General features: G+C 46.9%; 1 protein-coding gene across 2 annotated transcripts; it reads right to left on the reverse strand.

Moving 5' to 3' along the window:
* Positions 1–1758: 1758 nt before the first annotated feature.
* lrrc75a (leucine rich repeat containing 75A) lies at positions 1759–27972 on the reverse strand. Of its 2 annotated transcripts, XM_076036507.1 has the most exons (6): positions 27444–27972; positions 26798–27344; positions 19737–19865; positions 15806–15918; positions 5390–5663; positions 1759–4364 (listed from the first exon to the last, which is right to left on the reverse strand). In XM_076036507.1, the coding sequence occupies exons 2-6, from the start codon at positions 27044–27046 to the stop codon at positions 3705–3707; spliced, it is 1425 nt and encodes a 474-aa protein (XP_075892622.1). In that variant the 5' UTR covers positions 27047–27344; positions 27444–27972; the 3' UTR covers positions 1759–3704. The 2 variants fall into 2 exon arrangements, with proteins under 2 accessions (XP_075892622.1, XP_075892621.1); XM_076036506.1 differs by having other exon boundaries at positions 26798–27972.
* Positions 27973–28000: the final 28 nt, after the last annotated feature.

Here is a 28000-nt window from a genome sequence, read left to right on the forward strand (position 1 = left end):
GGAATAAATCAGCACTGTGGGTGAAAATATTCAGGCTGAGCCTTTTAGAGTTTTATGTTGGCATGCAGGCAAACCTGAAAAAAAGACACAAAGAAAGAAACAGACACTAAACAAAAACAAATTGTTATGAGCCTTTGTAGAAGCTTTCTGCCGTGGAGGTATCTGAGTGCTGCAGACAAAATTTTAATCCTGGAGGAATAAGATAGCGTTTGGCCCAATGTCCCTGACCTGTCCACATGTCAATCACTCAGACTTCAAACTGCTGTGAGCCCCACAGCTGGTTACCTCTGATTGATGGAACAAAGTTGTGTGGGTTTTTTTTTGGTTTTATTACGAACCACTGCATCTATAGGTTCGTGCTTCTTCCCTGTGAGGCTTTTCTTTCTTTTTTTTTTGACTTTGATTTAAGGTGACCTTAACATAAAAGCAGACAGCAGCGTGTGTGGCATCAGCAGATTACAGACACATATGCATTAATCTGACCTTGGCTGTCTCGTGCGCATTTTTCCTTGCTCTCACTGCAGCCAGAGACAAATGACAGTAGCTGGCAGAACACAGAAAAAATAAACCTGAGAATACACACTTAAATCACATGCAGAAGGTCATCCACGGCAGAAACGTTGGTTTAAGAAGCCAGAGATCTACACAGACCACTTTCCGTACGATGCGTTTTAAGATCAACTATTGTTAGGTCTCTGTTTAAAGGGATTAGTGCTGTTTGTACAATATATTTTGCACAGCCAGTGTTCAAATAGCTTGCTGTCCAAGTATCTTAAAGGGTTAGCTTGTAATTAGTTTTTACCCCAATGTGTGTCTGCAGGCTACTCAAAGTGGATGGAGATGATGAGGTGCAAAGGGGGCAGTCAGGTGGCAGACATACGGCCAGCAGGCAGAGGAAGTCACTGAGGCTCTGAGTGGATTTTTTTTTGTTGCCTCAGGCAACTATGAGTTTTACTTTCCATTATCAAATTGTGATAGGACAAAAAAACAACAACTTCACTTTACCCCTCGAAATTCCATATGATAAAGTGCTGGATTTCCAGGATCATTCTTGATAGTGACATTAACAGTTGACTGCATTTTGGTTTTTTGCTCCTGGCTGTTCCCTACATGCTTTTGCTCCAATAATTAGCAAATTATTTGTGCTAAAAATGTGTCAAACAATCAATTCTTTGTCCTCAAGGAGAATCCGCTTTGTTCTGATACTCGCATAAAAAAATAGCAGCTGTCACCCAGTAGGTTCTGAGAACTGGTTACGCCCCCTGTGTTGCCAGGCAGTAACCTGCCTGAGAATCTTCGCGGATAAAATAAGTAATCTGTAATCCAAAGGACAACGGCCTTAAACTCAAGTGTCTAGTAGGCAAATTCGACATGGAGAAGTTACAGTGATCCCACTGTGTTAGGAAATATTACTATTTTAGCATTGCAGGTCCATTAACTTGAAGTATTTGAATGGAGAGAACTGTTTGAAATTAATGTGGGAGATAAAAGGGGCTGAAATATTCAGATTCATTGACTTAGCTGTGCAAACACGAACAGTACTTTCCAATGGAAACATCTCATGTGTTTCACTGGTGGCTTGATTCTATAATTGGTTAAAAGCCCCTTTTCACAATGTAAATAAGGAATAAGGAAATACTATGCAGATTTTAATATATTTCTCTTCAGTGCTAAAATGCTCCAACACAAGATGTGATTTGGTGCAAATGTATGTACATGCTTAGATTTTATTTATCAAAATCAAAATGTCATGTTAAATGACATGATATGGTCCAGCAAACAATCCTATAACATTTGAAGTTGACTGAGCTTAGAGGAGTTCTGCATCCTTAAAGCTACTTCTACCCTATTCCTTTTTTTGTATTCCTCCATCTCAGATTGCAGATTTGTACAGCAGGGTTTCTGCTTAACCCCCCCCGGCCCCTGGTCACTTTGAACAGATCACCACGGTTGGTGTTTAGAGTTGATGAGGAATTTTCACAGCGCACTGAAGGCATTTTACAGCTGATATTCCTCCCTTTGATGCCGATCTTTACGAGCACTCCTTTCAGTGCGCGTCGGCTCGCAGTTAGCGCAGGACCAAGTCCTCACAGGAGGTGTGCAGGATTATAACATGCAAAGGACACGGAGACAGCCGCGCGCTGTTGATAAGCAGAGCTTAGACCACAGAAACTAAAATTAAAAATATATATATATTTTTTTGGGGGGGGATAAGGGAGAATATTAATATATTTTGGCTGGTGATGTGCTGCTGCAGCTGCAGGCATAGACTAAGGCCTTCTTCTTTCTCCGGAGCTGACTGTACTATGGCAAGTGTCTGGGGAAATGTATATCGTATACATACACAACGTATGAATTAATTTCTCCGTGCTTAAGGCTTTCTTTGTTTACATCCTGTTTCTGCACAAATACAAACCCAAACATGCTCTTACACCTTGCTCAGATACGATATTGCTTAAACTAAGCACACGACACAAAACATATTTAAGTCCATGAATTAAAAGGTATGCTTTTTATAAAAAAAAAAAATTATCATAATTTCATCTTCAGTCTTCACTGTACATCCAAAAAAAGAGAACCAGGAGATTCTTAAAGCGATCAGCGACTAAAAGGTGACACACACAGCTGGGGAGCCAAAGGCTGGGTGAGAGGCTACGTACTGCACACAGTTTGTCGAAAACCCAGCCAATGGCGTAAATGATGCGTGATGGTGTCTGCGGCCTATATATAAACACAGCAGTGAGCGCACGTGATGCACGGCAGCGGCAGCGGCAGCGAGCATGCGGACGCTGTGGAACATGACCTGGATTAGAAGAGAAAGGCTACTAAATATTTCAGGTCGACACAGCAGCACTTTTGCTAAGGGACGGAAAAATGCTAACGCATCCGATCACTGTGTATAGTCACGTACATGTACACTCACACACACTCACACTCACTCACACACACACGGACCTTCATGCGATTGCAACAACTGCAACTGTCATCACATTCATCTGCACTCTGCTGCCTCGTCTTCTCGCTCTGCTGTTTGTTTCTCTTCATTTTCTGCTATTTAACTCTTCGCCACTGGGGGACGTCGGACTTGACCATTTAAAGCTGCTGGCTGGTCTTCAGATTCCCGTCTGTCTCCAGATCCATCTGGCTCCAGAGTGCACGTGGGAGCGAGGGAGGAAGGGAGAGAAGGAGGGAGACAAATATTTTTTTGGACAAATATCAAAACGTTACAAGGGGCCTCTGATAGATTTCCCAACCCGTCTTCACGTCCTCTCCTCACCTCTTGACGCACACCCCCCTCGGCGGCAAAAGGACTAAATCAGAGGCACATGTGGGTCAGCCAGGAGTGAGGGACCTGAATAAAGGCAATCATTCTAGAAATGAAGAACAGCTGAATGTCATTTTTTTTTTAAATCTTCGTGTGTATGAAAACGCACATCCGTCCACACTTTGAGCAACAAGGCGTCCTGTCGGGGATTATCGTCTGAGGCTCCAGCCACCGGGAGCTCTGGCACCCAGGACGCTGCCAGACGCTGGACCGCAAATCAGATCAAGCGGAGGGAGAATGAGGCGGCACGTCGGTTCGCGTCGCGGCCACTTTGACTTTGAGCCGTCGGTCGACTCGTCACGTGAGGGGAAACACGAGCAGAGCGGAGAGCTCTGGGGGGGAGGGGAGGGGTGGTGGGGGGAGAGGGAAGGGGCAGCGATCAGGTCAAGGGGTCCGATTGGTCGGTCACCTCGTCCAAGTCGTCCGCCTCCTCCGCTCTGATTGGCTCGGCCGCCCCGGACGAGTGCTGCGACTGGCTGGAGCAGGACGGCCGGGAGGCGCGGCTGTGCGAGTCGTCCTCGTCCTCCGCCACCGTCGCTGCCCTCCTCCCCGACGGCCGCTGCTCCTCGCCCCTCCCCACCTCCTCCGACGCCCCCTCCCCCGCCACCCTCTGCCGTCCCCCCGCCTTCCTGTGCTCCCCCAGCGTCCACATGCTCTCGTCCTCATCCTCCTTGCCCTGCACCTCCCGGTCAAAGTCCAGCAGCTCCTCCATCATGTCCTCGATCTCCATCCCCGCGCCCAGCTTCTCCTCCTCCTCATCCTCCCCGTCCTCCACCTCGGAGCGCAGCTCTCCCAGGCTCACCGTCCGGTTGGTGTCGTCCGTCTCCCCCTCATCCTCCTCTTCCCCTTCCTCCCCGATGTCCTTCAGTCTCTCGGGAGGCTCGCTGGCCTGGCTCTCTCCGAACTCCAGGATGGTGGGCAGGTTCCCCTGCTTGGGGCAGCGCTTCCGCAGGCTGACCAGGAAGGGCTGCGGCAGGGAGAAGATGTCCACGTTGTTGCCCAGGTCGATCCACGTCACGCTGGGGAAGCTGCCGGGATCCTGAGGGTCGACAGAGTGGACGTGGTTCAAGACAAGCAAACAGAGTATTTTGAGCATTTCACTGCAAGTTTTTAGGAGATTATTTGCTCCACATCTAATAGACTCAGCAAGGGGAGCTAATACTGTCTATGTGTCTTCAAGCTGCAAGTAAGCACAGCTGTTTGTTCAGACTCCTAATACTTGCTTGAGCAAAATAATAGAATAGAATAGGATTTTTTTATTTATTAGTGTCTTAGGGGGTTTGCGGGCAGCAAAACTAGTAGAGAGAGGTCCAAAACAATGTCATACCTAGATCTACCACCAGGTGGTGCTAAAGGCAGCTGTTTCACACACTTTTGTGACGGCCATATAATTCTCTTTCCTAATATTTTGCCACGATCATACTTGCCTCCACAAGCTACAAACCTTTACTCTTGTTGCAGACAAAATTACACATTTCTGTAAAAAACTAAAAAACAAATCACTTTGAGATGACACTGCTAATAAATAAGGCAGGAAGACTCCCAGTGAGTGACAACACCACCAGACAGGTGTTGGCTCCGCCTCCTGCTTCGTTATGTCTCCCTTGAAACAAGTGGAAGGTCCAACAAATCATCAGCTTTAACAGGAAGATGCAAGCAAGCCAGCATGTGTTCTTTTCTGAGGATCTATTGAGTTGTTTAATAATGAATGATAGTGCAGGTTGGCCGCACTTGGACTCTTGGGTGGAAAATTGAAGATCTGAGAATAGGTGGAATATGGTATCTTTGATAAAAAATGTTTTGCTATTTTGTGAATTGAAAGCAATATTTGACACAAGAACTTCTAAGTTCACTTGTACATTGTATCACTGATAAGATAAGACAAGAGCTCAGGTCTTCCAACAATATAAATATTTGCGACTAGAGAGTTGAGATGTTAAAATACAAAAAGGCACAGACATGGGGGAAACTGGACTGGAAGAGAAAATAAAGAAAGAAAACTCAAGTATCTAGTTGTACTGCAAGATCAATTACAGAAACAAACAGAGCCAAAGTGTTTCTGACCTTGAGGGCGTCAGTCAGCTCCTTCAGGATGGTTCTGGTCAACCGGTTCCCATTGAGCGCCAGCGTCTCCAGGTGAGGCAGGGCGGCCAGCGTGGGCAGCAGCAGCAGGAAGGCCTCGTCCGTCAGCTCGGTGAAGCCCAGCTCCAGGCTGACCACCGTGGCGGCGTGACGCTGCAGGTGCGAACACAGCCGCTCCATGTCCCGGCTGGCCAGAGGGATGCCAGACAGGTCCAACGTCCCGTTGGACAGGGGGGCTGACAGCACCGCCTTCAGGCTGCACAGACAGGCGTTTGGACAAAATCAGACTTTCTGTGTGTCAAATTTGTCCTGTTAGACAATGTTTTTTTTTTTCTTCCATTACAGATATCATGCCATATAAAGGAGACACATTTAAAGCAATCAAGCAGATCCAGAATGATGATAAGCAGGTGCTGTGTGTTGAAGGATAAGATGAAGATGATATCGATCACATATAGTAAAATTAATGTCCATCATCCATTTTCCACCATCACATCCTCCAGAGGAAGGTTCATGTAAAAGCAAACTTGAAAAGAGGCAGAGGGGAACACACACACACACACACACACACACACACACACACACACACACACACACACACACACACTCACATGTGATAAAAGAGACACTGGGGAGCTTTAAGGCTTAAGAAACTGAAGTTTGAGGAATAAAAAAACCCCCAAAAAATGGCTTTTTAGTCTTTTTAGATGCAAGACACTTAAAGCCATACTCTCTATTCATATGGTCTGAGCTAAAAATAAACCTGGTGCCATGCAAGGATTTGAGAGAGAGAGAGAGAGAGAGAGAGAGAGAGAGAGGGAGAGAGACAGAGAGAGAGAGAGAGAGAGTCAAGCGAGGTGAGTGGGTTCTGGGTTCTGATCCACAAGCACCGAGTCAGAAGTTAAACTTTTCTTAGCTTAGAAATGAAAGCAATAGCTGAGAAAGGCTGAAGACCATGTGGACAGACAGACAGCCAGACACACGCGCACATAAAAGATCAGCACAACCACCTCGCTCCGCTTTGTTGCACAGCTTCATTATTTTTAAAAATAGGAACTTTAGGTCCAGATTTATTTGTATTTTGAACTTCCTTTTGAATCTGTGTGCAGTGTGACGCTCCACTGAGGATGAACCTGCTGGCAGTACATCTGCTCTTCTAGCTGGCTGGGCAGCAGCTGGGGTTTGACTGTCATACTGACTAGAACGTATTCATGAATCCCCTTAGCAAAAAGAGACTTTAAAGGGCTCAGGGGGCAGAGAAACACTGAACGGCGAACACGGGTCAGATCCAGCCTCCCTAAACGCTTGCGCGCTTCCGAAAACCGACGCGTCGACAAGTCGCACAATCATCTCGATGCTTGGAGGCAGAGCTTGCGACTGGCTGTCAATCACTGTCTGATCTCAGCTGTCAGAGCCTGCTGAGCGCCGTCACAGCTGCTCAGCAGGGGTCCAAACACGTTTTCATTCATAATGCAGAGCTTGTAATAAAATCTAACAGGTGTGGAACGACGCTCAGGTGGTTTACTAACACTGGACTCTCCATTAAGATGCTCAGTGGTAAACTATCGACTTTGGTGGCCGGCGTCTCGTTCATTATTCACATTATTGATCCATCTATGGGTCATCTGTCTGCTCGTTGTCTTTGCGTCCCCCTGCCAGTCACGTGACTCTGCACCTGGAACAGGTGGCCTCCTCTTCCTCCTGGCCAAATGAGCATCACAACTCCCTTTATGCTGTCTATAAAAGGCAGACGTTCTGTTTGCCTGCTGGTCATGACTGCAGCGTCATCCTGATTTTGTAGCCACAAAGCCCACCTGAATGTCAGCTTGAAACCAGGTGCACACTCCTTTGAGTTTAATAAATAATGTCTCTGGATTTAAAAGAAAGCACCATCTTTAAAATCAGGGCTATTCTTTAGATTGGTTTCTTTTAAAACTTTTAGGGGAAAAACCCAACTGCCTTAATGCAAAAGTTTGAGCGCATGCTTTTACATCCGCTAATGGCCAAGTCAGGTTGTTTCCCTGAAAGACGTCTTACGTTGTGATGAACGAGACCCGCAGACTGACACTCAGACAGGTGAGTACATGCTTAGTGTTGCCTAGAAACCAGTTAAGGTGCACAAACCGAGCAGCCCTCTCATCTATACGAGGATGCAGCAGCCGCAGCCGCAGCAGCAGCCGCAGCAGCAGCCGCAGCAGCAGCCCTTTATTGACAATACATCTCCATGCTGTTCGCCTTAATGATGTCTCACTCAGAGGCTAAGGGTCCCCTATTACAGCCATTTTCCCATCTTCATTTTCCACCCCGGATCCACCAGAAAAAGTACAGTATAAATAGAAACATATAGACAGATGTATATATTGTGGATGACTGTTAAGGTTGCTGTGTTCCACATTGAAGAAAAAAAACAACCCAAAAAACCCTCTGTGATGGATGGATTCCGTGTGATTGGAAGTCTGAGGACTAAAGGTGAAAGTCGGGTCCTAAGACTGAAAACAAAAGATCTAACTGAAGAAAATCTCAGCTGGAAAAATTCACAAACTGAAAATAGTTTAAAGAAACCCTACTACTTAACACAAATAATGAAAAAGGAAAAACCCTTCATCGGGACAAGGTGAAAAGCAGACCGGAAATAAAATGAAGGAAAACATGCAGGTTTGTAAATGTAATGTTAAAGTAGTGTATCCTTAAATTGATGAGTTTTGGGTGCAAGAATTTTCGTCCCCACTGGACCACAACAGCGTATTCGCTCGTTAGTTTGGTGAAGAGAGAAAAAAAAAAAACCTTCCCTCTGCCGCTGCTGCAGCTTTGACAGCTTGCCAGCGTTAATTTACAGGTTGACTAAAGCTGTGCTCAAGCAAGCAAACCACGGCCCACAATGGCGGGTGTGCGGATGTGTTAACTTTGCACCCCGAGGACCGCCAGTTAGCTGCTCGTTAGCGGTGCATGCTACACACCGCCGCGTACACACACACACACACACGCACGTTCCCCGGAGGAAGAACCGGACGCCGAGTTGCCAGCAGCAGCAGCTGTTCTCTCCTTTACTTATTGTACATTTTTAATGCATCCGCTGATGTCTAGAGCTCAAACTGAAGCTGTGAGTTAAAAAAAACTAAAAAAACGTACATTCATGAGTCATGCTGCTACATTATCTCTTATTCAGAGTGATGTTCCTGTCTTCCTGTTGGCTGTGAACACGGCTGTGAACATAGCTTTCACTCTTTTGGCTGTTATCTACTAAACTTTGTGTTGTAATGCAATCAGTATTCTAACATGAAACACGTTGCAGCAGACCACATTATTGCGGTAGAGGATAAGCCCTCTGATTCAGTTTTTCCCCCAGTACATCATACAGCAGTGTACTAGAGCAAATCAGTGCAGCTGTACACACACACAAAGAGAGAGAGAAATATTTCTAATCTTTGGACCTCAACAAAAGCACAGTGCCCTCCTGCTTGAGCAGAGATAGGAACCAACTGTAGCAAAGCACACACACACACAAAAAAAAATCCCATTTGTGAGGCTTCACCAACAAATACATTTGGCAAGCTGGGGTAGAATAATGAGACATCATCATTAACTGGTATATACCGATTTATAAAACCATAAAATGACCACAGAGCCATCAGGTTGGCCAGGACTTCATGCAGACAGCAGACTACTAGGATGCAATAAAATACAGCTACTAGACGTTATTAACATTCATGCTACATTCATTTAATGCAGCCTGACTCTCTCTTCCAGGATGTCGTAGTTGTATATATTCTGCGCCACCTCTTTAACACGGAGTGCACATAAAGTGGGAAAAACAAAAGCACCTGGAGGCTGTCAGGGGTTCGCTTCTTGTCTGCAAGGGTCAAGCAGTCCGAAACCACTTCCCACAGAGACCCCCAGAGGTTTTCCACAGAGAAAACATGTCATACCAGGTCGCACATTTCCTGTTCACTAAGTGAAAGTGCGCTAATTGGTTAATGCAGGTGGTGCGGCGCATGGGAGTCTAATCGGCAAACAGCTCGCGTTCTCCACGCCAGCTCCTTGTTCTCCTGTCCTAGTCTGATGCAACTGGACGAGGAGTACAAAGGGGGAAACATTTCAGAACTCATCCCCCCACCCCCTCTTTTAACCACCAGAGGGATTTGTGAGCTGCAGTTCAGACACACAACATTTGCTCAAAATGTACTGTCAGTTCAGGACAGCATAAACTGGAACAAGCTACCCAACAGTGTCCATCTTTTAGGTCTTTTGGAGATGAAAAAAAAAATTTTCTGAGCATTTTAATCAATTCATTTTTGTAAATGTGTCTGGTCCTTTGCATTTTTGTGGTTTTAATGTATGTTGATCTGTTGATCTTTTTTATGTTTGTTTTTTAACAATGTGACTAAGAAATTTAGCATCCTCGCTAATTTGTATTCACATTACACCTTGTGTGTGATGTCCATTAATATGCAGTGTCCAAAACAAATAAAATTAAATCAAATTGGTGTTTAGGCTCCTTGTGCAGGCCCCCAGACTCTCTACTCAGACAGAATCCCACTTGTCTTTGTCCTCATCCCTCTAACTGCTCTCAAAACAGAAGCAATAAACGGAGCAGGAAGCACTGCTGGCCAATGACACGCTGTGGGAGCTCATCGTGTATTTGGTTTTAGACCAGAATCCCACGGCACAGACGGCCAACGCCACCCCCACTCCCGACTCTGAGCCGAGGTCAAGTGGCCATTTTTGGACATGGCCAAGAAGGACTCAGAGGAGAAGGGAATGTGAATAAAAGGCCTCTAATTGGGTGAAAAGGATGTCTGATCTTCTCCTGCATTAATTGCAGTCTTATTGAATTGAATTTGGTCGGGGGAGATATTGCAACAGTGCCACCTAGCTGTTTGGAGTTCAAAGACAAACGCAGAAATCTGATATTACCAGCCAGTGCTTTGATTAAGACAAACACTACAAATACTATTGTAGCTAAATATAAAAAATACTTCATAATAATCCTTAATAAACAATAAAACGATATACCCTCAGCTCTTTTAGGATAGAATTTAAATAACCCTGTATTACCTCTGGGGCTGATACTGAGAAGAAGTAGGAGCCTCACCTCTCTTTTTAACTTTTTTCTGAGCCAGCTCATTATAAGGCACCAGGATGTGACAGCACAGCTTGTCACTTTTCTTTATGCATGACTGAGCTGCTGCTGCTGCTGCTGTTGTTTTTGTTTCGGTTAATGATTATCTAATTTCGGAATCTCTATTACAATTTGCATCAATTATCAAATATTGAATGCATCCATCACACATAGCTTGTGTTTTGAGATTGGCAACAGAGACAAATCTCCATCTGTTAAACCTCATAAACAGATTCTGACTTGAAGCCCCTTTCATACTAAAAACAGGCCAAACTTACTCTCTACAAAGTGCTCTGTCTGTGTCCGGCAGCAGCAGCAGCAGCAGCAGCAGCAGCCGCACTGTATTATCATGCATGCCGTGGCAGGAGGTCAGATGTCCACTGGGAATAAACATGAGTCACACAGGATAAAACAAACCGGGGTGTTGTGCTGCAGAGGAGGCCGGCCATGAACATTCAAACCTTCCACCCTTCACGTCATGTGTGACCATAACGCATTCACAGCCGGTCCGGGCTGCTGCATTTACAGTAGCTGACCAGTGAGACCCTGACGTGGCCGCACCGCAGTGAGCTCCATGTCAGTGTTATGAGCATTAAATGTCACAATTGAATTGACATTTGCATGTTGTTTGGACAAAGGGACAGTCCAGAACTTGCTCAGATCCAGAGAAAGGAATCACGTCTTATGTTTACCTGACCTTGTTAGAGCCGATTGTTAATCTGGTAAAAATAAATGGAATCTGCCTGAATCACATTATAAAGACATTTTTTCATTGTCTCCTTCTCACACAGCCTCTGGCTCCTTTATATCTTCACACACTTTTAGAAATAAATCTTTCATTATGTTATTATAGCAGCAACCTCAGCCTCGAGCTACTGTGGCCACATTGCTCATTGAGGAAAGGGATCAGAGTGCAGTTTGGGCCCTAGAACAGAGCAGGCACAGAGAATGATCCAGACCGGTTGAGGGAACGAGGGATTAAAAAAAAAAAAAAAAAATGGGGGGGGATAAAATGAAATGAATCCAAGAGATCTAAAAGAGCTCAAATAGATAATTGGAAGCATCATTCTTTCATAAGTTATGGCACAGAATCATTTCCGAGGACTTTAGTATTTTTTCTGACTGTAAGAAAACAGACAGTGAGAGTGATTCCAATGGGAACGCTATTAAAAAGAGGAAAATAAAACAGCAGGAGGCAGAAAAAGGGAGAAAAATAAAAGTGAAAGCCAAAAGCCGAGGGTCTGCTCAGAGAAAAGTGGAATTATTGTTTGTTTTGTTGTTCAGCTGCATTACCACCACACAGCACAGACGACCTGGACAAGCAGCTCTACAGAAAGCCGATGCTGCTCCATCCCAAAAAACCAGGATCGCTTCACTTAAAAAATTTTTTGTCGTGATCCAACCTGTCAGAAGATTCTACAGTCAAACTTAATACTGACTGTGATGCCAACGGATTGGAAAAACGGATTGTTTAATAGGTATATTGGAAAGTTTAAAAAGGTCATTTAAAAGTGAAATGAGTTACAACAACAAAATAAATATTTTAGTGGTAGTAGGTGGTACAGAGTGGTCGTGCTACAGAGTGGTCTCTTCAGCTGCTCTTCATTAGTGAGTCTTTGTCAGCCTTCGCCCTGATCTCATCGGCTAATGATACAAGATGCCGACTGCAGCCGCAGCTCTCCACGCCGCCTGATTAGCGCAAACAAGCGCCGCCTGAGAGGGGACTGCGACAGAATAGCTTTGATTGGGAACGAAATGGGCACGTTGTGGGGAATCAATTCTTTGCAACCGGCGCGAGTCTGCAAGCAGAGACGGTGCGTTTCTAATTGGCGCTGACTCCGCGTCAGACCTGCGAGGCTGCGGGCTCCTCCGTCGCATCCCGTCGGAGGAGCTCGCAAGCATTGGGCCCCAGCGCCATTTAAAAACTGAACACATTCTGTCTGGCTTGGTTATTATTATTTTTTTATTCCTCCCACTCGGAATCTCAGAGTTAATATCCTCCCCGCTGGGTTTATGCCTGCTGGTGAGATGAGGCAGAGAGGCGAGGACACCCTGAGTCAACTCTCTCCTTCTTCCTCTGCCGGCTGTCTGAGCAGAGGGAGGGAGAGGAGGGGAGGCGGGGGAGGGGGAAAGGGGGAGTGGGAGTCGGCCGATCAATCTGCCGGTGCGATGACCGCAGCTGGCAAGCCAGTGGGAGAGGCAGGGACAGGCTGGCAGGGAGGATGAGACGCAGGTAGACAGAGGGGAAGGCGACTTGTTACCATGTAAGGTAACGAACGAGCGGCGGAGCGAGACATGGTGGAAGCAGCGCCGGGGGAAATTAAAGGAGCCACTTCAGAGGATAAACATGCAAATACGTGTTGGGTTAAATAGAAGAATTGATGTCCTCACTATGACTGGGGGAGACATAACAATCTAAATATTATGCTGCGCTGTGTTGTGATGGTGAATCTGCAGCAGCGGTGTCGCCAGTACCAGACTGGGCGGGGAATCCATCCATTATACATATGTACTGCATATATTATGTAAATTAAAGCGAGAGACACAATTGATTTATTGTTGACTTATCATTGGTGATTCATTTGTCATCTGGTTAACATTTATGGAAAAAACTGACCCTTCGCTAGGCCCCGCCCATTAACAATCACTGTCCAATCCTGTGTTATCAACCCTGGCGACTGCGGCGGTTGGTTTAGCTAGCGGCCAAACAAAGTTACACATTGAACACATTCTCTGCTGTTTGTGTTCACATCTAGTTACAAACTTTGTGCAATTACATGTACATTTTTTCAGTAAATACGAGTGAAGAATTGCACTAAAGAACCGCAGTACATCATGGTTCGTCAGTACATCAGCAGTAAACAATCCTATCGATCAGCTTTAAATCTGACTGACAGACCACCGATTCAATTTACCAAATCCTTTTTTTTCCCCCCGTTATCCAACTTTTCGAAAGTCATTTCTCTGCCTCAACTGCTCTCTTATGGGCTTCTCCGAAGATGTAAATGTGAAATAAATCCAGTGGCAGCGGTAATGCTCCGTCTGCTATCCTATCCCGAGGCTTTCTGTTTAATTCAAGAGCTCAGCTTAAAATAAAATCACTGTCTTTCCAAGAAGTCATATCTCATTGGTAATGCCCGCTTGGAAGAGGCAGCCCGTCCAAAGGTTTGGACTGTGCAGCCTGCCAGGCTGTTTACCTCAGCGGCCGTCCCTGCAGGAGCCTCAGACTTTGGCTGTGAAGTAGAGACGAGGGCCGGCATCGCTGGCACTGGGCTGTGCAGCTGCAGCCTGGTTTCAGAGCGCTGACTCTACTTTTTTTTTCTCTCTAAAGCTCGTTTGAAAGGAAGTGTTGTTGAGCAGGCAGACAATGAACACTCAGCCTGGTTAATCCTGCTTTTCTCTCTCTCCCGGCATCAGCGGTGATTCACGACCATAACTTCTCTTCTTGGACAGACGACGTCACACTGTTAAAACACTGCGCTTCTGTCTCGGCGGCATTGGTTGCGATGCCTCCTTCCAGAGCAGTGAGGGAGGGTGGAGGGGGGGAGTAGCTGGGACCGATAAGACCCTCGCCTCCCCCTTCTGTCCCGAGGGACGCCATCAGTGATGTAATCTGGGAGCGCCTTTAATGTCTTTACCCGTGCGTTAAATTACGCCGAGATGCTTCATGTGTCGTCTTCTTCTGAGCGGCTTGTGCAACGATGGCGTGTGCTGACATTTGGCTGCTGATAAAAATTGAAAAATTGAAAAAGGCCTCGGATAGAAGTTACCTTCACAGCATCTCGCAGGAAAAGTTAGTTGTGCAAAGATTTTTTTTAATCCTCATTTATCCGTACGTGTCTCGATTTTGAGAGCTGGAAACGTCGACAACAATTTTTTTTAGCATTGAAGGCCATTTTATATATCCATATATAAAATTTTTAAGTCTTTGCAGCTTCTTTTCAGTCATATGTTGCTGCTGTTTGACCGCGAGGGGCTGAGGAGGTGGAGGAAGAGGAGGAGGAGGATGATAATGTGTGTGTCTGAATGTGTTTCGCCAGGGCGTTAATGGGGTGTGTTGCATCCAAAAAGATGATTCAATCTCGTGTCTGGCCTTGAGACTCGGAGCAAATGGTGGGTGGTGGTGGTGGGGGGCGGGGGGGTCGGGTCGTCTGGCAGCGTGCAGTGTTACAGCCTGAGGTCTCCAATGCCAATGTGGCGCTGATTAAATCCCATCCAGCAGTTAAAAAAATGACTCACGGCAACAAGCAAGCAAACTCATTTCAGTTCCATCTCCCGGCTATCGTTCGATTCCATTACATCTGAGACGCTGCTTTAACAGTAATTGTTCGAGCCGGCTTGTTAATTTCAAGGGTTGCGGGAGGAAGGGGGTGCGGGAGTGGGGTGGGGGCGGTTTGGTGAAAACAGTCACGGCTCATTGCCACTGACTGGGGAAGCGTCACAAAAAACAGTCTGGTTCTGCGTGCTAACGGCGAAAGGGGCTCCCCGCCGACGCTCTGCTTCACGCTGCGGCAGGAAGCGTCTCCACCATCTGCTGACACCAGGGTGCATTTGATAGCGGCTCTGGAATAAGTCGTGTTGTGTAGCATCACACGGCCAACCGGCTCGCAGCAAGTTGGTTGATTGAACCCGCAAAATTCTGCAACCTAGGCCTCGAGTCCTTGATCTCATGGCTGGCTTCTTTACTTTTATTTTCCTACCTATCTACCTTCCTACCTAACACTTCAGATTCAATTCAGTTTGCATGTACAAACTGGGCCATTAGAAATTGTTTGAAATTATTGAGAAATGTTTACTCTGTTTGTTGCTTTCGGTCTCCCCTTCGGTTATTTTTTTGGTGATTTGGGAAATTAAAAAAAAAAAAAGTTTCACTCTGTATCAGGTCATTTAAAAACAGCAGGAATAACTAAAAAAAACATCAACTTCAAGATATGAATACAGCCTATCCTGCAAGAACTATCAACAAAACCAGCAGTGAGTCATGTGCTGACACGCCACATCGGTACAAAAACACTAATTCTAGCACTGCAACACAACAGTTGTACTTTTTGTATAGAGCATATTCTCTTTATGCGACCTGTTCCATCAGGTGAAGTTCTATTTAGCAGGTGGAAAGTATAAATAACACGAGGATCGGGCCTTGGGTGGTGTGTGAGTCACAAACTATTTTTCCGTGGCATCCAAAGAGGCAGCAGCTGATGACACATCAGTGGCACACTGCGCGCATGCACACACGCCGGCGTATATACACGCACACACACACACAGGGAGACACTCACCAGGCCTGGGGTTTCCGCTTGAGCAGGCCGTGTCTCCTCCACTGAGAGTGTGGGCTGAGATGGTAGGTCAGCTGACGACAGACCTTCTCCATCGCTCCCAGAGAGTCGCCCTCCTGTCGGACAAACGTGCACAAAAACATGCTGAACGCTAAGTTACACATCATCATCATCATCATCATCATCAGTTAGCCGAAACACATCTGAAACTTTAACCCTCTGCCTTGTCACTGCTGGCTAGTCCAGCAAAGCAGCACTTTGATTGTATTGAAGTGTTTTAGTGGGACGCTGTTAAACAAAGGGCTACATAAGCTGAAGATTCTAGATTCTAGATCTAGCTGTTGTTGTTTTTTTTATTATTAAGCATTAATAGGAAGGCTGCTCCCTGCAATCCTGAATGAAAACCAAAAGCCTTGGTTGTTTATAATGGGCCTTTATTATTATTATTTTTTTTAAATGGAAGGAATTGCACAAGAATGTCATTGACGCAGAAGATGACGCTGTTGCAATTCAATTTCTGACCAGCTGCTCCTGAATCTCTGTTGTTGGTATTTATGATTGGAGTCTCAGGTAAGATGAACTGGTGTACTTCCATTGATTCCTGCTTATCCACAGGATGTGTGTGTGCGTGCGTGTGAGAGCGTGGAGGGGGAGAGGAGGAATTGAATTATGCGGGAAGGGGAGGATGAAAGCTGCGGCTACATTTCACTGCATCCTGCTTTCACTCTTTTTCCCTTTTCCTCCCTCAGCATCAACCTAGGATCATTTTTTTCCCCTCTTCTTCCTTTTTTTTATGTTGTGCCTCCACTTTGCCGTCCTCCTCCTCCTCTCCGTACATTATTGATACAGAACATCTATGAATCTTTCTTTTCCGGTCTCTGGAGAACCGATGACCTCCCCGCTCCTCCCCATGTCTCTCCATCGCTCTTGTTTATTCTCTCCATCTCCGTCTCCAGCCCTCGGGCTGGCCGTCGGCTGACGAAGTTAGTTTGTGGAGGACAAACGCAACCGTTCCTCCTCTGCCATTTTTCACTGCCGCCCGGCTAAATTACTGCTAAACCGTTCCTCCGCCGTACAGATGAATTGCCTGCGTAATTCAATTCCTCTGCTTTGGCTGAAGCAGCCGCGAGGTGCTGGGGGAAGACCTGGCCGACAGCTGAGTCACAATATCAGCCGCATCTCCGATCTTCTGGGACAAAATCCATTTATGTGTTCTAAGGCGGAAAATACGTCATCATACAAATTGCTGATGCCTGCTGCGTGATAACAGCAACTCCTGCTCGCAGGGAACCAAGTTCTGTCTTCCATCCTGAATGCTTGTTTGTGTGGTGCAATAGTCTTGGGTTGAAACACATTTTGACGCAGCAGTGTTTAGCGATTCATCACTCCACAATTGAGCGTTTGGACTGTTTCCAGTGTGCATGATTTGCATGCTTTGCAGTGTGGACGGCAGTTGGCACACTTATGCACTCCAAGCAGTGAGTGCAGTGTGATTTGGAACACACCTGTGGATAGCATCTCGCCTGTGTTGATTTAATTTAAGCAAACGCGCATTAATATGCAGGCAGGCTTCAAATTCATCACAGAAAAAAAGTAGGTTGGCAGTTTTGAAAGGGGACTCGGTGAATAAATAAGGAGCTTAATGAGATGAGGAGCCGTAAGGAAGGACGGCGAGGCACCAACAGCTCCGGAGCTGCTGCTGCTGTTTGAGGGCAGACATGAGGATGAGTGGGCAGATATTCCCTGGTGGCACCTGTTTCTTTTTCCCAGGGAAATGCGAAAACTGAGAGAACCTTAGAGAGCTCCAGTATTGGGTGTATGTGCTGGTTCTTGTGGCAGTGCACTATGTCCAAATTAGAAATGGTTTGAAAGACACAACAGCCTCTATAGCCACGATAGAATTGTGGAAATCTTTTTTCTTCTCCAAGGCCATTTCCTCAATATGTGCAAATCTTTTTTTCTTTCGTCTCTCCCTCACATTTCCAAGTAATTGGTTGGAGAGAAAAAGAAATCGGGGGGAAAAAAGATAACGTTGCTGGTTAATGGAGCAAAAGAGTGTGAAATGTCACTCACTTCAATATAATTTCAGGTGGCAGCTAGCGAAAAAAACGAGAAACGCTGCGACCACGCAAAGTAAATGAAGGTAATTACTGGAACGAGCGAGCGACGCCGGACTGAAGGTCGGTTATCTGCAGCCTCGGCGCCGAGCAGCGACCGAGTGGACGGCGGGCGGAGGGAAGCGAGAGGCAGAGACGGCTGACGGGCCGCGGCTGAGAGGAGACGGTGGAGGTGTGAGATGAAAAGACTCAGGCGGCGAGAAACAGACGGAGCTCCAGAGGAAAAACAGCGAGAGAGAAAATCCCGGCGGAAGCTGGATCCACGGACTCCCGGATCCCTGCTCCCAGCGGAGGCTGCTGGGTGAAGGGTGAGGGCGTTTGTTTGTGATTGAAAGAGAAGTGTTTGCGTGTGTGTGCGTGTGTGTGTGTGTGTGTGTGTGTGTGTCACCAGGGATGTTCCACAAAGGAGGATCAGCGGCACAAAATAAAAGTCAGAGTTTTGGGATTTTCCTCCATAAACCCACCTTGCTGCTGGATCCATAACGTAGCTTCCACAAATCCGCCGGTGTCACACTTGGATATAAGCTTTGATACAATGCGTGCTTTAATTTTGCGTTTTGCTTAATGTTTTCAAGGCCACAGATCACTGGTTTTGCAACAGCCATTAGTTTGGGGGGGATGGATGTGGGCGGGGGGCTAATATGGGAGTTGATGATGAGCCAAAAAACAAATTGCTGAACAACAGACATTAAAAAACAAACAGAAAAGCTAATTGGTTTTTTTGTTGATTGGCACTAAAAGGGCTGCATTTGAAAAGCACTTTTCTAATCATACATCGTGCGACAATTGTCTCTTTCAGTGAGGCAATGATTGTGTTTTTCCCATAATGTTTAAAATTATTTATTTTGAACCTTTCGTGGGACCAGTTTTGTTTTTTTTGCCGCAGAGATGTAAGATGACTTTGGCTGCTGCTAATGAAGCCTGCAGCGTCAGCATCCTGTTTTCACTGGGAATGGATCAGATTACAGAGGCATGGCAGTGATTCGCAGGGGTCATAACGAGGTCCACGGAGGGGGGGGGGGTGTAACGGACACGCGTCACTCACACACAGGTTTGGATAATCACATCAGATCTCAGAGATGCAGAGATGGTTCTGTCTGTCTGGAAGCAACAGGACAGCGGTGCTAAACTTCCCGTGATGCCCCTATTTTCCCAACTTCAGTGGAGCAGCCAGGTGCCATGAATTCATCTGCGGAATGCTGCACGTTTAGCCTGCTGTTTGCAGCCTGCCGCTTTAATCCTAAAATTCTTGGAGGGCGGAGCCAACACCTGGCAACCAACCATCAGTGCGCTTTGTAACATCGCAAATTTCTGTTTTCCAGAGCTTCTTTGCACTGACTGTGAAAAGTGGAGGTCAAGATGGAATGTTCTCATTCCTGAGGCGCAGATTATTGCAGGAAAGCATTTGCAGGGGGTATAAAAGAAATCTCAACTCTAGTTTAGAGTCATCTCGTTGATGACAGCTGACACGAGGACGCGACCCCGTTCGCCACCACCATCACCTCATCCTCCATTTTCTGTCCTTCCTTCCTTCCCTTCCGCCCACCCAAAGACAAGCTGGATGATGGGAAAGCACAAACACAAGGGGAGCGTAGAGGCCATCAAGGACATGAGCATGTGCACGCACACACACACACACACACTTGGAGCACGGCCAGGTTTTAATGGTATCTCACAAAGCGAGCCATCGTATACTGGCAGCAGCAGCAGCAGCAGAATGAATCACTTGCGATATATATAGTGAGCATGCATGAGTACGTATATTGACATATAATTGGCAAAAATGCATACTGTGTGTGTGTGTGTGTCCATCCTACCGTCTTGGGGCAGTGAACATATCGCGCCAGGCTGATGATCAGGTCGTGTGTGATGGGGTCAACTAGGTTACGGAAGCTGGCGTAGCGGTAGAGGACGTCATCCAGAGACGTCGACTCCATGCCGAGGTCCTGCACACACACACACACACACACGCACACACATACATTAAATAAGACCATCAAACCCCCCTAACCCCCACCCCCACTTACGCAATCCTGCATGTAATGCTTATATAGGAGCGCTCACATAACCACATCAGTTTATTTATACATCACATGGGAAATCACATGAAATGGGTCCCACATTAAAGCCCAAACAGAGGAGGGAGGGGAAAAGGCAGAAGCGAAAACACTGTTTTTCTCTCCTCTTGTGAGGCCGATCCATTCGCCCTCAAATAATATAATAAAAAAAAAAACTGACAGAAACACAAACACAGTGAAATCTCTTGTGAGCGAGCGAGCAAAAGGCCAGAGACGTGAGAGACGTTCACATTTTCCACGCCGCTTTGTGCGTCCCCGAAGCATTAAATTAAATCCATTTGCATCCCTCAGCGCCGTCTGACTGTCTGCCGACACACGGCCGGGAGGGGGAGGTGGGGAGAGATGAGAGGGGGCGGGAGGGGGGAGGCGACAAATCAAAAATTTGTCACATCTCGGAGCTCCATCAAAGGCGACGGCGCGTGAACCTGTTGGCGGAGCTTCACGCGTGAGCGGCGGCCACGTTTAAACTCGGAGGGGAAGCGCGGCGGAGGATCGGAGGGGAGCGGTTGAAGGTGTTTGTGAAGGGTGTGATGGAGCTCCGGCAGCAGCAGCAACAACAACGAAAAAAGCTGACATGTAAAGCTCTAAAGCCTGAGTCACGGAGGGTTAAAGATGTTGGACGTCAGTTTTGGTCTCACCCTGGCTTTGCTGACTGCAAGAACTGAACTGTTCTTCAGTTTTTTTCTTCAAATTAACATTCAAATTTTGAAATTTACTACCAATAAAGGTAGTAAATTTAGTATCAAGGAGTGATAGGTTATATTTCACCACTAGATGTCACTAGACTTCACTCGTCCAATCACTAGACTAGACACGCTCTGTACGTCAAACCGTACCACTGAGCAGCGTCTCTTCTCCTTCATAGTTAGCATTGAGCAGCGTCTCTTCTCCTTCTTCTCCTTCATAGTTAGCATTGAGCAGTGTCTCTTCTTCTTCTTCTTCTTCTTCTTCTTCTTCTTCTCCTTCAAAGTTAGCATTGAGCAGCGTCTCTTCTTCAGTTAGCATTGAGCAGTGTCTCTTCTTCTTCTTCTTCTTCTCCAATTACTAAATACTAATTAATTAAAAAAATAAATTAAATTAAAATACATTACTAAAAATGTATGACGTTATTCAGAATCTTTATGCAATTCTAAGATTTTAAATATGTCAAGTGAGTTTCATTACATACATTGAAAATTCCATTGGTAACCAACAGGTGTTGAGCACCAGGACTTTTTCAGCACGTGTGGCTTTTTTTTTGTTTTTTAAAAAAAACAACAACAACATTTTCTTCATCTCCTGAGAAAAAGCACCGACTCCATAGAGAAGCAATTTAATAACGCCTGCAAACAGAAAATGACTTTCCGACGGAATGGGGTTCGGTGCATGCAGGTGAGTGAGCGCACAGGCAGATATATTTTTGTGCGTTTGTGGGTGTGTTTGCACACACACACACACACACACACACACACACACACACACAGCATCGTCGTCTTCGGTTAAGTGGCAACGGGGGCCGAGTGCGTTTGCAGAGGGGAGGGAGCGAGAGGGGAGAGGGGAGGGAGGGAGGGAGACGGATGACTCACTGAGGTCTCCACGCAGCCTGTTTTACATGGGAGGGGCCGCTGAATAATGGCCGGCGTTTTCTGTCCCTCACACACACACACACACGCGCCGCTTTTTGAGATGAGAGTGACATCAACAGCTGCAGAGCGGATGAAAGAGGAAGCCGTGTGATTGGTGCGTTCGGGAAGTTGATGGTTGATGATTTAGTCGGTCACGTAGTTCTTCAGGCTTCGTCGGCCGGCGCTAAAAACTCTTTCCCGCCTGCCATTTGGCCACCGTGACATATTGAAATGTTCACAGCAACACAAACAACAAAGGAAGAGGGGGAAAAGGTCAGTTCAGTCACTTTTGTTGGCTGTTCTGCGACGCTTTGTTTTTTTTCTCTCGTCGATTTAACATAAAGTCAGTGGCTCGATCGTCGCCCCCTGCAGTCGGCGCGCTAAAAAGACACCTCCCGCCGGGCCGGATTGATCAAGAATCATTTATGCTTTGTTCAGCAATTTGGGTTTAGCTCTCGCTTCTCGGAGGGTTGCTGCTCTTAGTGTGCGGCAATTTGAATTGGCAACAAGAAACATTTATGGAATTCCATTTCCCCTTTTGCCCCAGTCGTCTTTCTTCGAGAGTGCTACTGATACAGGAAGGCAACAGAGATAATTGTGTGTGAGTGAGAGAGCGCACACTAACCCGAATGCACATGCTTTTCAAGGCACATTTTAAATTGCAGTGAAACAGAGGAGGCCTTTTGCCGTCCTTCTTCATGAAACATACATGCAGAAGCGTTTCTGACAGAATCCAAGGCGCCTGCGTGTGTCGCGTGCGCGCGCGGCCTCTATGCTAACAGGGAACAATGTGAGGGCTTTCCTTTCATTAGAAACGCGCCACCCACACTAATTGGTGGCACGTGCCATCAAAGCGGAGGTCTGAGCCCCGGGTTGAATGGGAACAAAGACGGAGCTGGAGGTGGAAATCATGACGCCTCGCGGAGCAGAGGGGCCCAAACATGAAGTCGAGATTATCTCCGCTGTGTTGATTATCCCTTAATTAACCCGTCAATTTTCCCAACTGTTCATTTCAAGAAAGAGAACAATGACATGATCTCGACATGCAAATGGGCCGAGCAATGCGGACGTTGGCTTGCAATGCTAAACTTGGAAAAGTTAGCAGTTTCATTATTGGATATTGAAATTGACTAAAATTGAACGTTTGCTAGCGTTTTCCAAAAAACGCTAGCAAACCTTCAATTAGAAAATGAAAAAGTTGCAGTTTCATGACTGCATATTGAAAGAGACTAAAATGAAAGATCCCACATTATGGAAAATTCCTTGTGCCCGTATTTTCCAGCAATCATATGTGGCGTCCGGCGTCACTCAACGAGCGACAGGTGGGTCGCTCGTCAGAACCTGATCAGCAGCACCTGGGACTTGACTGGCTCCACAACAGAGTTCCAGGTGTTTGATACACAGTTGATCTAAAAAAAGGACAGCAGCCTCAGCCACACACAACACAGAGCCGCTCTCATTGTGTGCCGCAACAATGGCCACATACCAGCACGGGACTTTCAGAACCCGGCAGCTGTCGGCGGCCAGCCAGAGGCTTTTGAGGGAAGCGGCGAGGTTAAATTTAGACGTTTTCCGAAAGCTCGCGCTCGACGAGACGCTTCGGAGGCAGGAGGACGATGGAGGAGCTACCAGCTGCCGTTCCTGGTTCATTAACGAGTCGTGATTAGGAAGGTTGACTTCCTGTTAGCCCCTGTTAACAGCACTGCCGCTGTTGCTGCTGCTGCTGATGCTGCTGCTGCTTGATTTATCGCAATCAGGTTCGAGCCGTGTGTCTGTTACCGGGGTTTCCAGGCAACAACACAGAAGAACCCGGAAACTGACCTCCGTCTGTCCCTGCTCAACTCCCCCTGCTGTATTTCTACATCTGCGTATCAAGTTTTCCTGTGTAACGCCAAACCATCTCTCACCTCTTTGTCTCCGTCGGGGGTGTTAACACTTTCGCCTCCCCCCCCCCTCCCCCATCCTTTCTTCCGCCTCCCTGCACTCTCAATAACTGTCTTCATCCAATTCGGCGTGTGAGCCATCCTTAATGTACTCTTTCCTCCGGAGCACAAACTGGTCCTGAATGTAAAACGGTAGTTACGCCATCAGAGCCTTTTCAAATAAAAAAGGAAAAAAGAAGAAGCGTCCTAAAGGCACCAGCTACTTTTCTCCGTTTCAGGCGCACTGGAGGAAATAAATTCCCAGGCGGTCGACCCTTTTCATCTAAAGCTGTATAATTTTGCATAGATTGCATTACGGATGTTGCCGTCAATGCTTTTAGACCCTGCCTGCCTGCCTGCAACGCATGAGCGAGCACGGTAGAGGACATCATGTACTGGTCTGATTGTGCACAATTCATGTCTTAAAAGCAACAAACTATGCTGTCCAGCAGCGTCACACAAACAAGAAATACAAAAAAATAAAAAAATAAATCTCTGAGAAACTTCTTATAGAAAGCTCCTAAATGAGAATTCAAAACATAGTGGTAGTTGGCACATGTGCACTGAGTTGAAAGAGAGTTGTGAGAATTCCTCTGCTTGTCCTTTGGCTGTTTGCTTTTCACTATATTTGATTTTGTTGTGACGAATGCAGAGTTGTATAAACCCTCCTGGGCATCCTTCCTCTCCCTCTCTTTCACAGTGTAATGTTTCTACATCAGTACCGTGTAAATGGACTAAATATTGGGATGTGTTGCTGCTGCTGGCGCTGCTGCTGTTTTTGTCGGACAACCTGAGCCGTGACGTAACCCCCCGGCTCTCCTCCAGATCTGCTTCGTCTTCACAGTCGACCTGAATCAGACGCTGGAGAGGATCTGACTGCCAACTGGCTGAAAACCAGTAGCTGCCAGTCGTGGCTCTGCTGCACTACTGTAAAGATGAAGACTGGTTGACAGCTGGGTGCCTTAATGTGATTGGTTGATAAAACATGAATAAAGATATGTGTTTCTGTATGTGGCAGCGTGATCTAAATTAGTTGAATTAAGAGCATGACAGAAAATGACCCTATGTTCCCGTTTCCCCTCTAAGCAAGGCAAAGTTTCTATTGTGTTTGTTCCTTTATCCACAAACACTTAGCTTAGCAAAAGCAGCAGCAGCAGCGGCGATTCTCTTACGAGTTATTTCCACATCCAACGGGAATAAACAACGTGCTCGTCTGGTACTGAGCAGAGGCAGCGCTGAGTTCCAGAGTCCTGAAGGTAAAACACTGAAGCCCTGCTTAACCTTGTTGGAGAGCATCACCAACGATACGTGTTCCCCTAATCCCCCAGCTCTTCAGACAGCGGCGAAGAAAAAAAAAAAAAATCCCTCGGAGGTCAGAGGAGCTTGACCTCCAGCCATCAGTCACTGTAGCGCTGCTAAGCTACACGGACGGTTGCTCGCTGGCTCCACGCAACACCTTCCTCTTCCTCTTCCACTTCCCTAAGTGGTACAATAAGCACCGGCCTCTGGTTTGCTGTTCAAGCACCCAACTGAATAACTACTAACTATAACTATAATAACTAACTGACTAAATCAAATTGTATGAAGTCCCTTAATGAGTTGACTCACTAAGTGTCACATTTATCGGGATATTTAAACATTCAAATTAAAAATTCAGTCAGTTTTTCCCCTTAATTTTAAAGTAAAATGGGCCTTTTCATAAAGTCCCCAGAAGTAAAGAATTATACCAGTGGCAAGTCTTTGCATTCTGTAAACCACCAGGTTCAAATCTGATTAGCATATTTGTGCGGAAAGGAGACCGGCCGAGGCTTTTGAGTGAAAACTGGTCCAAAAAAAAATTTGCACAACAAATGAGACGCCAAGACTTAGCTTCAAAATGACACACACAGTTATTCAGACTTGAAGTGGCTCTGAATGAGACTGAACTGGAGAAATAGGTTCCTTTATATGAGCCTACTAGACTCGTTCACTCACTGAGGGTGAAAACAAGCTAAAAACCTTGTGGAGTGTAGAGTTTTTTTTTTTAAGTTCCCACTTTAAAAAAAAAACTATACACATAAATTTGTCTGGTCCCATGAATTTGCTCTGGATGAGACGATCAGCTGTTGAAGGGGGTGGCAGTGTGATTCGGGACCTCTGGGGTAACAGAGCTAATCCCTGCTGGTTCCACCGCCGCGGTGATGGAGGTAGAGGTGTCCTTCGCTCCTTGCAGTCTGTTTGCCTCTCTGTGCCGCCGGTGACTCAGGGATTAACAATGCAAATGGGTTTGATTGGTAGCAGTGACATGGAGGGACGGATATAAATCTCTGGCACTCAAACAATTAAGTGCGAGTGTAAATGGCGAGTGCGTGCGTGCATGTGTGCGCTTGTGCTGTGTGTGTGTGTGTGTCTAAGCCCTCGGCTCTGCTTCCCTGAGGTTGACTCACAGTTAAACACAGGCAGCATATGGATTTAGCTCGGAATCTGCGTCAAGAGATTATAAATCGCTCCCTGTTTCTCCCCCCTGGCTCCACGCTTTCTTCCCCAGCTCCATTTCACTCTAATCTCACCAAACAACAACCTTTTCACATTTGCTTTCCAGGAGCGCCACAAACAAGCGCTGAGTCAACTGGTGGCGTTCTATCGTTCTATTTATTTTTATGACTTTTCTTTCCGTCCTCCTCCACCCCCAACACCACACTGGATTTTGTCAACCTGCTGCTCGGCTTTTCTTCCCCTCCCTGCTGTAGCAGCAGCAGCAGCAGCAGCAGCAACAAAAACAACAACAGTCAGGCCAGAGCAGCAGACTGAGCATCACAGGTGCAGACATCCAGCCCGAGGGCCTGGTGTTCCCTCGACCATGTGGAAAGCTGCTGGTCTGTCGAGCAGAAGATACTCAGGCGGTCATTCAGGGACAGTGTTGGCGAGTAATCGATGACTAAGTAATCAACTACCGTAATTAAACTACTTTTTTAGTAACAGAGTATTGAATGGGATTACTGTGGCAAATCGGAAATACAAACATTATTTTGAGTTCATCTCGTCTAAACCAGAGAATATTGTGGTTCGTTGTACATTATGTGCAGGAAACAAGACGTTCTCAACTGTTACTTTATCTTTTTTTAACTAAAGTAATTAGTAATTGATTACTTATGAAACAAAGTTGTTAAAGAAGTAATTTGATTACTTTTAAAGAAGTAATCAGTAATCAGTAGTTCGGTCGCTTTAATGGAGTAATCCCAACAACACTGTTCAGGGACGCATCACACGTCCTGACACACACTCACACACGTACCTGTCGGAGCGTCTTCAGCATCTCCGTGGCCTCGTCCTGCTTGCCCTGCTTGGCCATCAGCATCATCTCCTGGATCATGCCGATGCGGCGCTGGTACGGCGGCGGCGTCCCGCCACGGCTCAGCCGCTCACCGGACTTGAGCATGAGGGAGGCCAGGATGTCGCTGCGCTCCTTGGTGGGCGTCCGCTTCCAGCCGTGCTGGGGGCTGGCCCCGCCAGGCTCCTGGCCTTTGGTCTGCTTGGCGCCCATGGCGTGGCCACTCTTTTAGGGTGCGCTGTCACGAGACAGTCCCCGCAGCAGCAGCAGCAGCAGGGAAACTGAGATGCATCTCAAGGATACTTGGATCATCTAAAAAAAGAAATAAGTCTGCAGGAGGGTGGGGGATCTCAAGCGTGAGGAGCGTGAGAGCAGAACAAGTCCAAACTTTGGTGCTTCTCAGTGTCCAACAAGGGGATGTTCTCGTGGCGCAGTAGGTTTGCAAAGTGCTCTCCAGTGCGGAGGAGCTCAAGTGGGGAAGAGCTCTGAGGACGCAGCCTGCACCATGGCCCTGGAACACGGACGCACTCAAAGATCAGCGATGCACCGCAGATGGTGGCGGTAGCTTCCTATCCCACACACAACTTCACCGCATCCCCTCCGTGTTTACCTTCCAGCCAGCAGAGAGACTCTCTTCCTCTACTCTGAAGCGGAGGCAGCTGTCCTGGGCCAGGAGAGGAGGAGGAGGAGGAGGAGGATGAGGAAGGGGTGCGGGGGAAGAGGATGAGGCGGACGTGCAGTGGTGCATTAAGCAGGGCATGGCAATGTTTACGTCTCCGGACCGATCAGCCACACCGCTGCTGCTGCCTGCAGGGAGAAGTCACGCGCAAGCTGCAACAAAAATAACATGCGAGCTAAAACAACAACAACAACAAGACGGCGGTGGCGGAGGGGTTCGTCCTTCTCCAAGGTTGCCTCTCCATCCAGATCCTGCGACGGGAAGGGAGACGGAGCCGCCGCGGCTCGTTCCGCTCCGCAGCCTCGGTGTCGAGGCTGCGGGATCGGGATGGAAGAGTTGGGCTGTTCCCGAGCTGCAGCCCAAGACTGAATCACGCATCGCACCCACTGCTCAAGTGCACGGGAACGCGCGGCGGGTTCCCGCCAGCTCGAGTCCTTCCTTGGAGAGTGATGAGGGAGGGAGAGAGGGAGAGAGAGAGGGAAGGAGAG

This window comes from Nelusetta ayraudi, unplaced genomic scaffold (assembly GCF_046127955.1).
Source record: "Nelusetta ayraudi isolate G7.1 ecotype Tasmania unplaced genomic scaffold, CSIRO-AGI_Nayr_v1 ptg000048l, whole genome shotgun sequence".
Taxonomy (NCBI): Eukaryota; Metazoa; Chordata; class Actinopteri; order Tetraodontiformes; family Monacanthidae; genus Nelusetta; species Nelusetta ayraudi.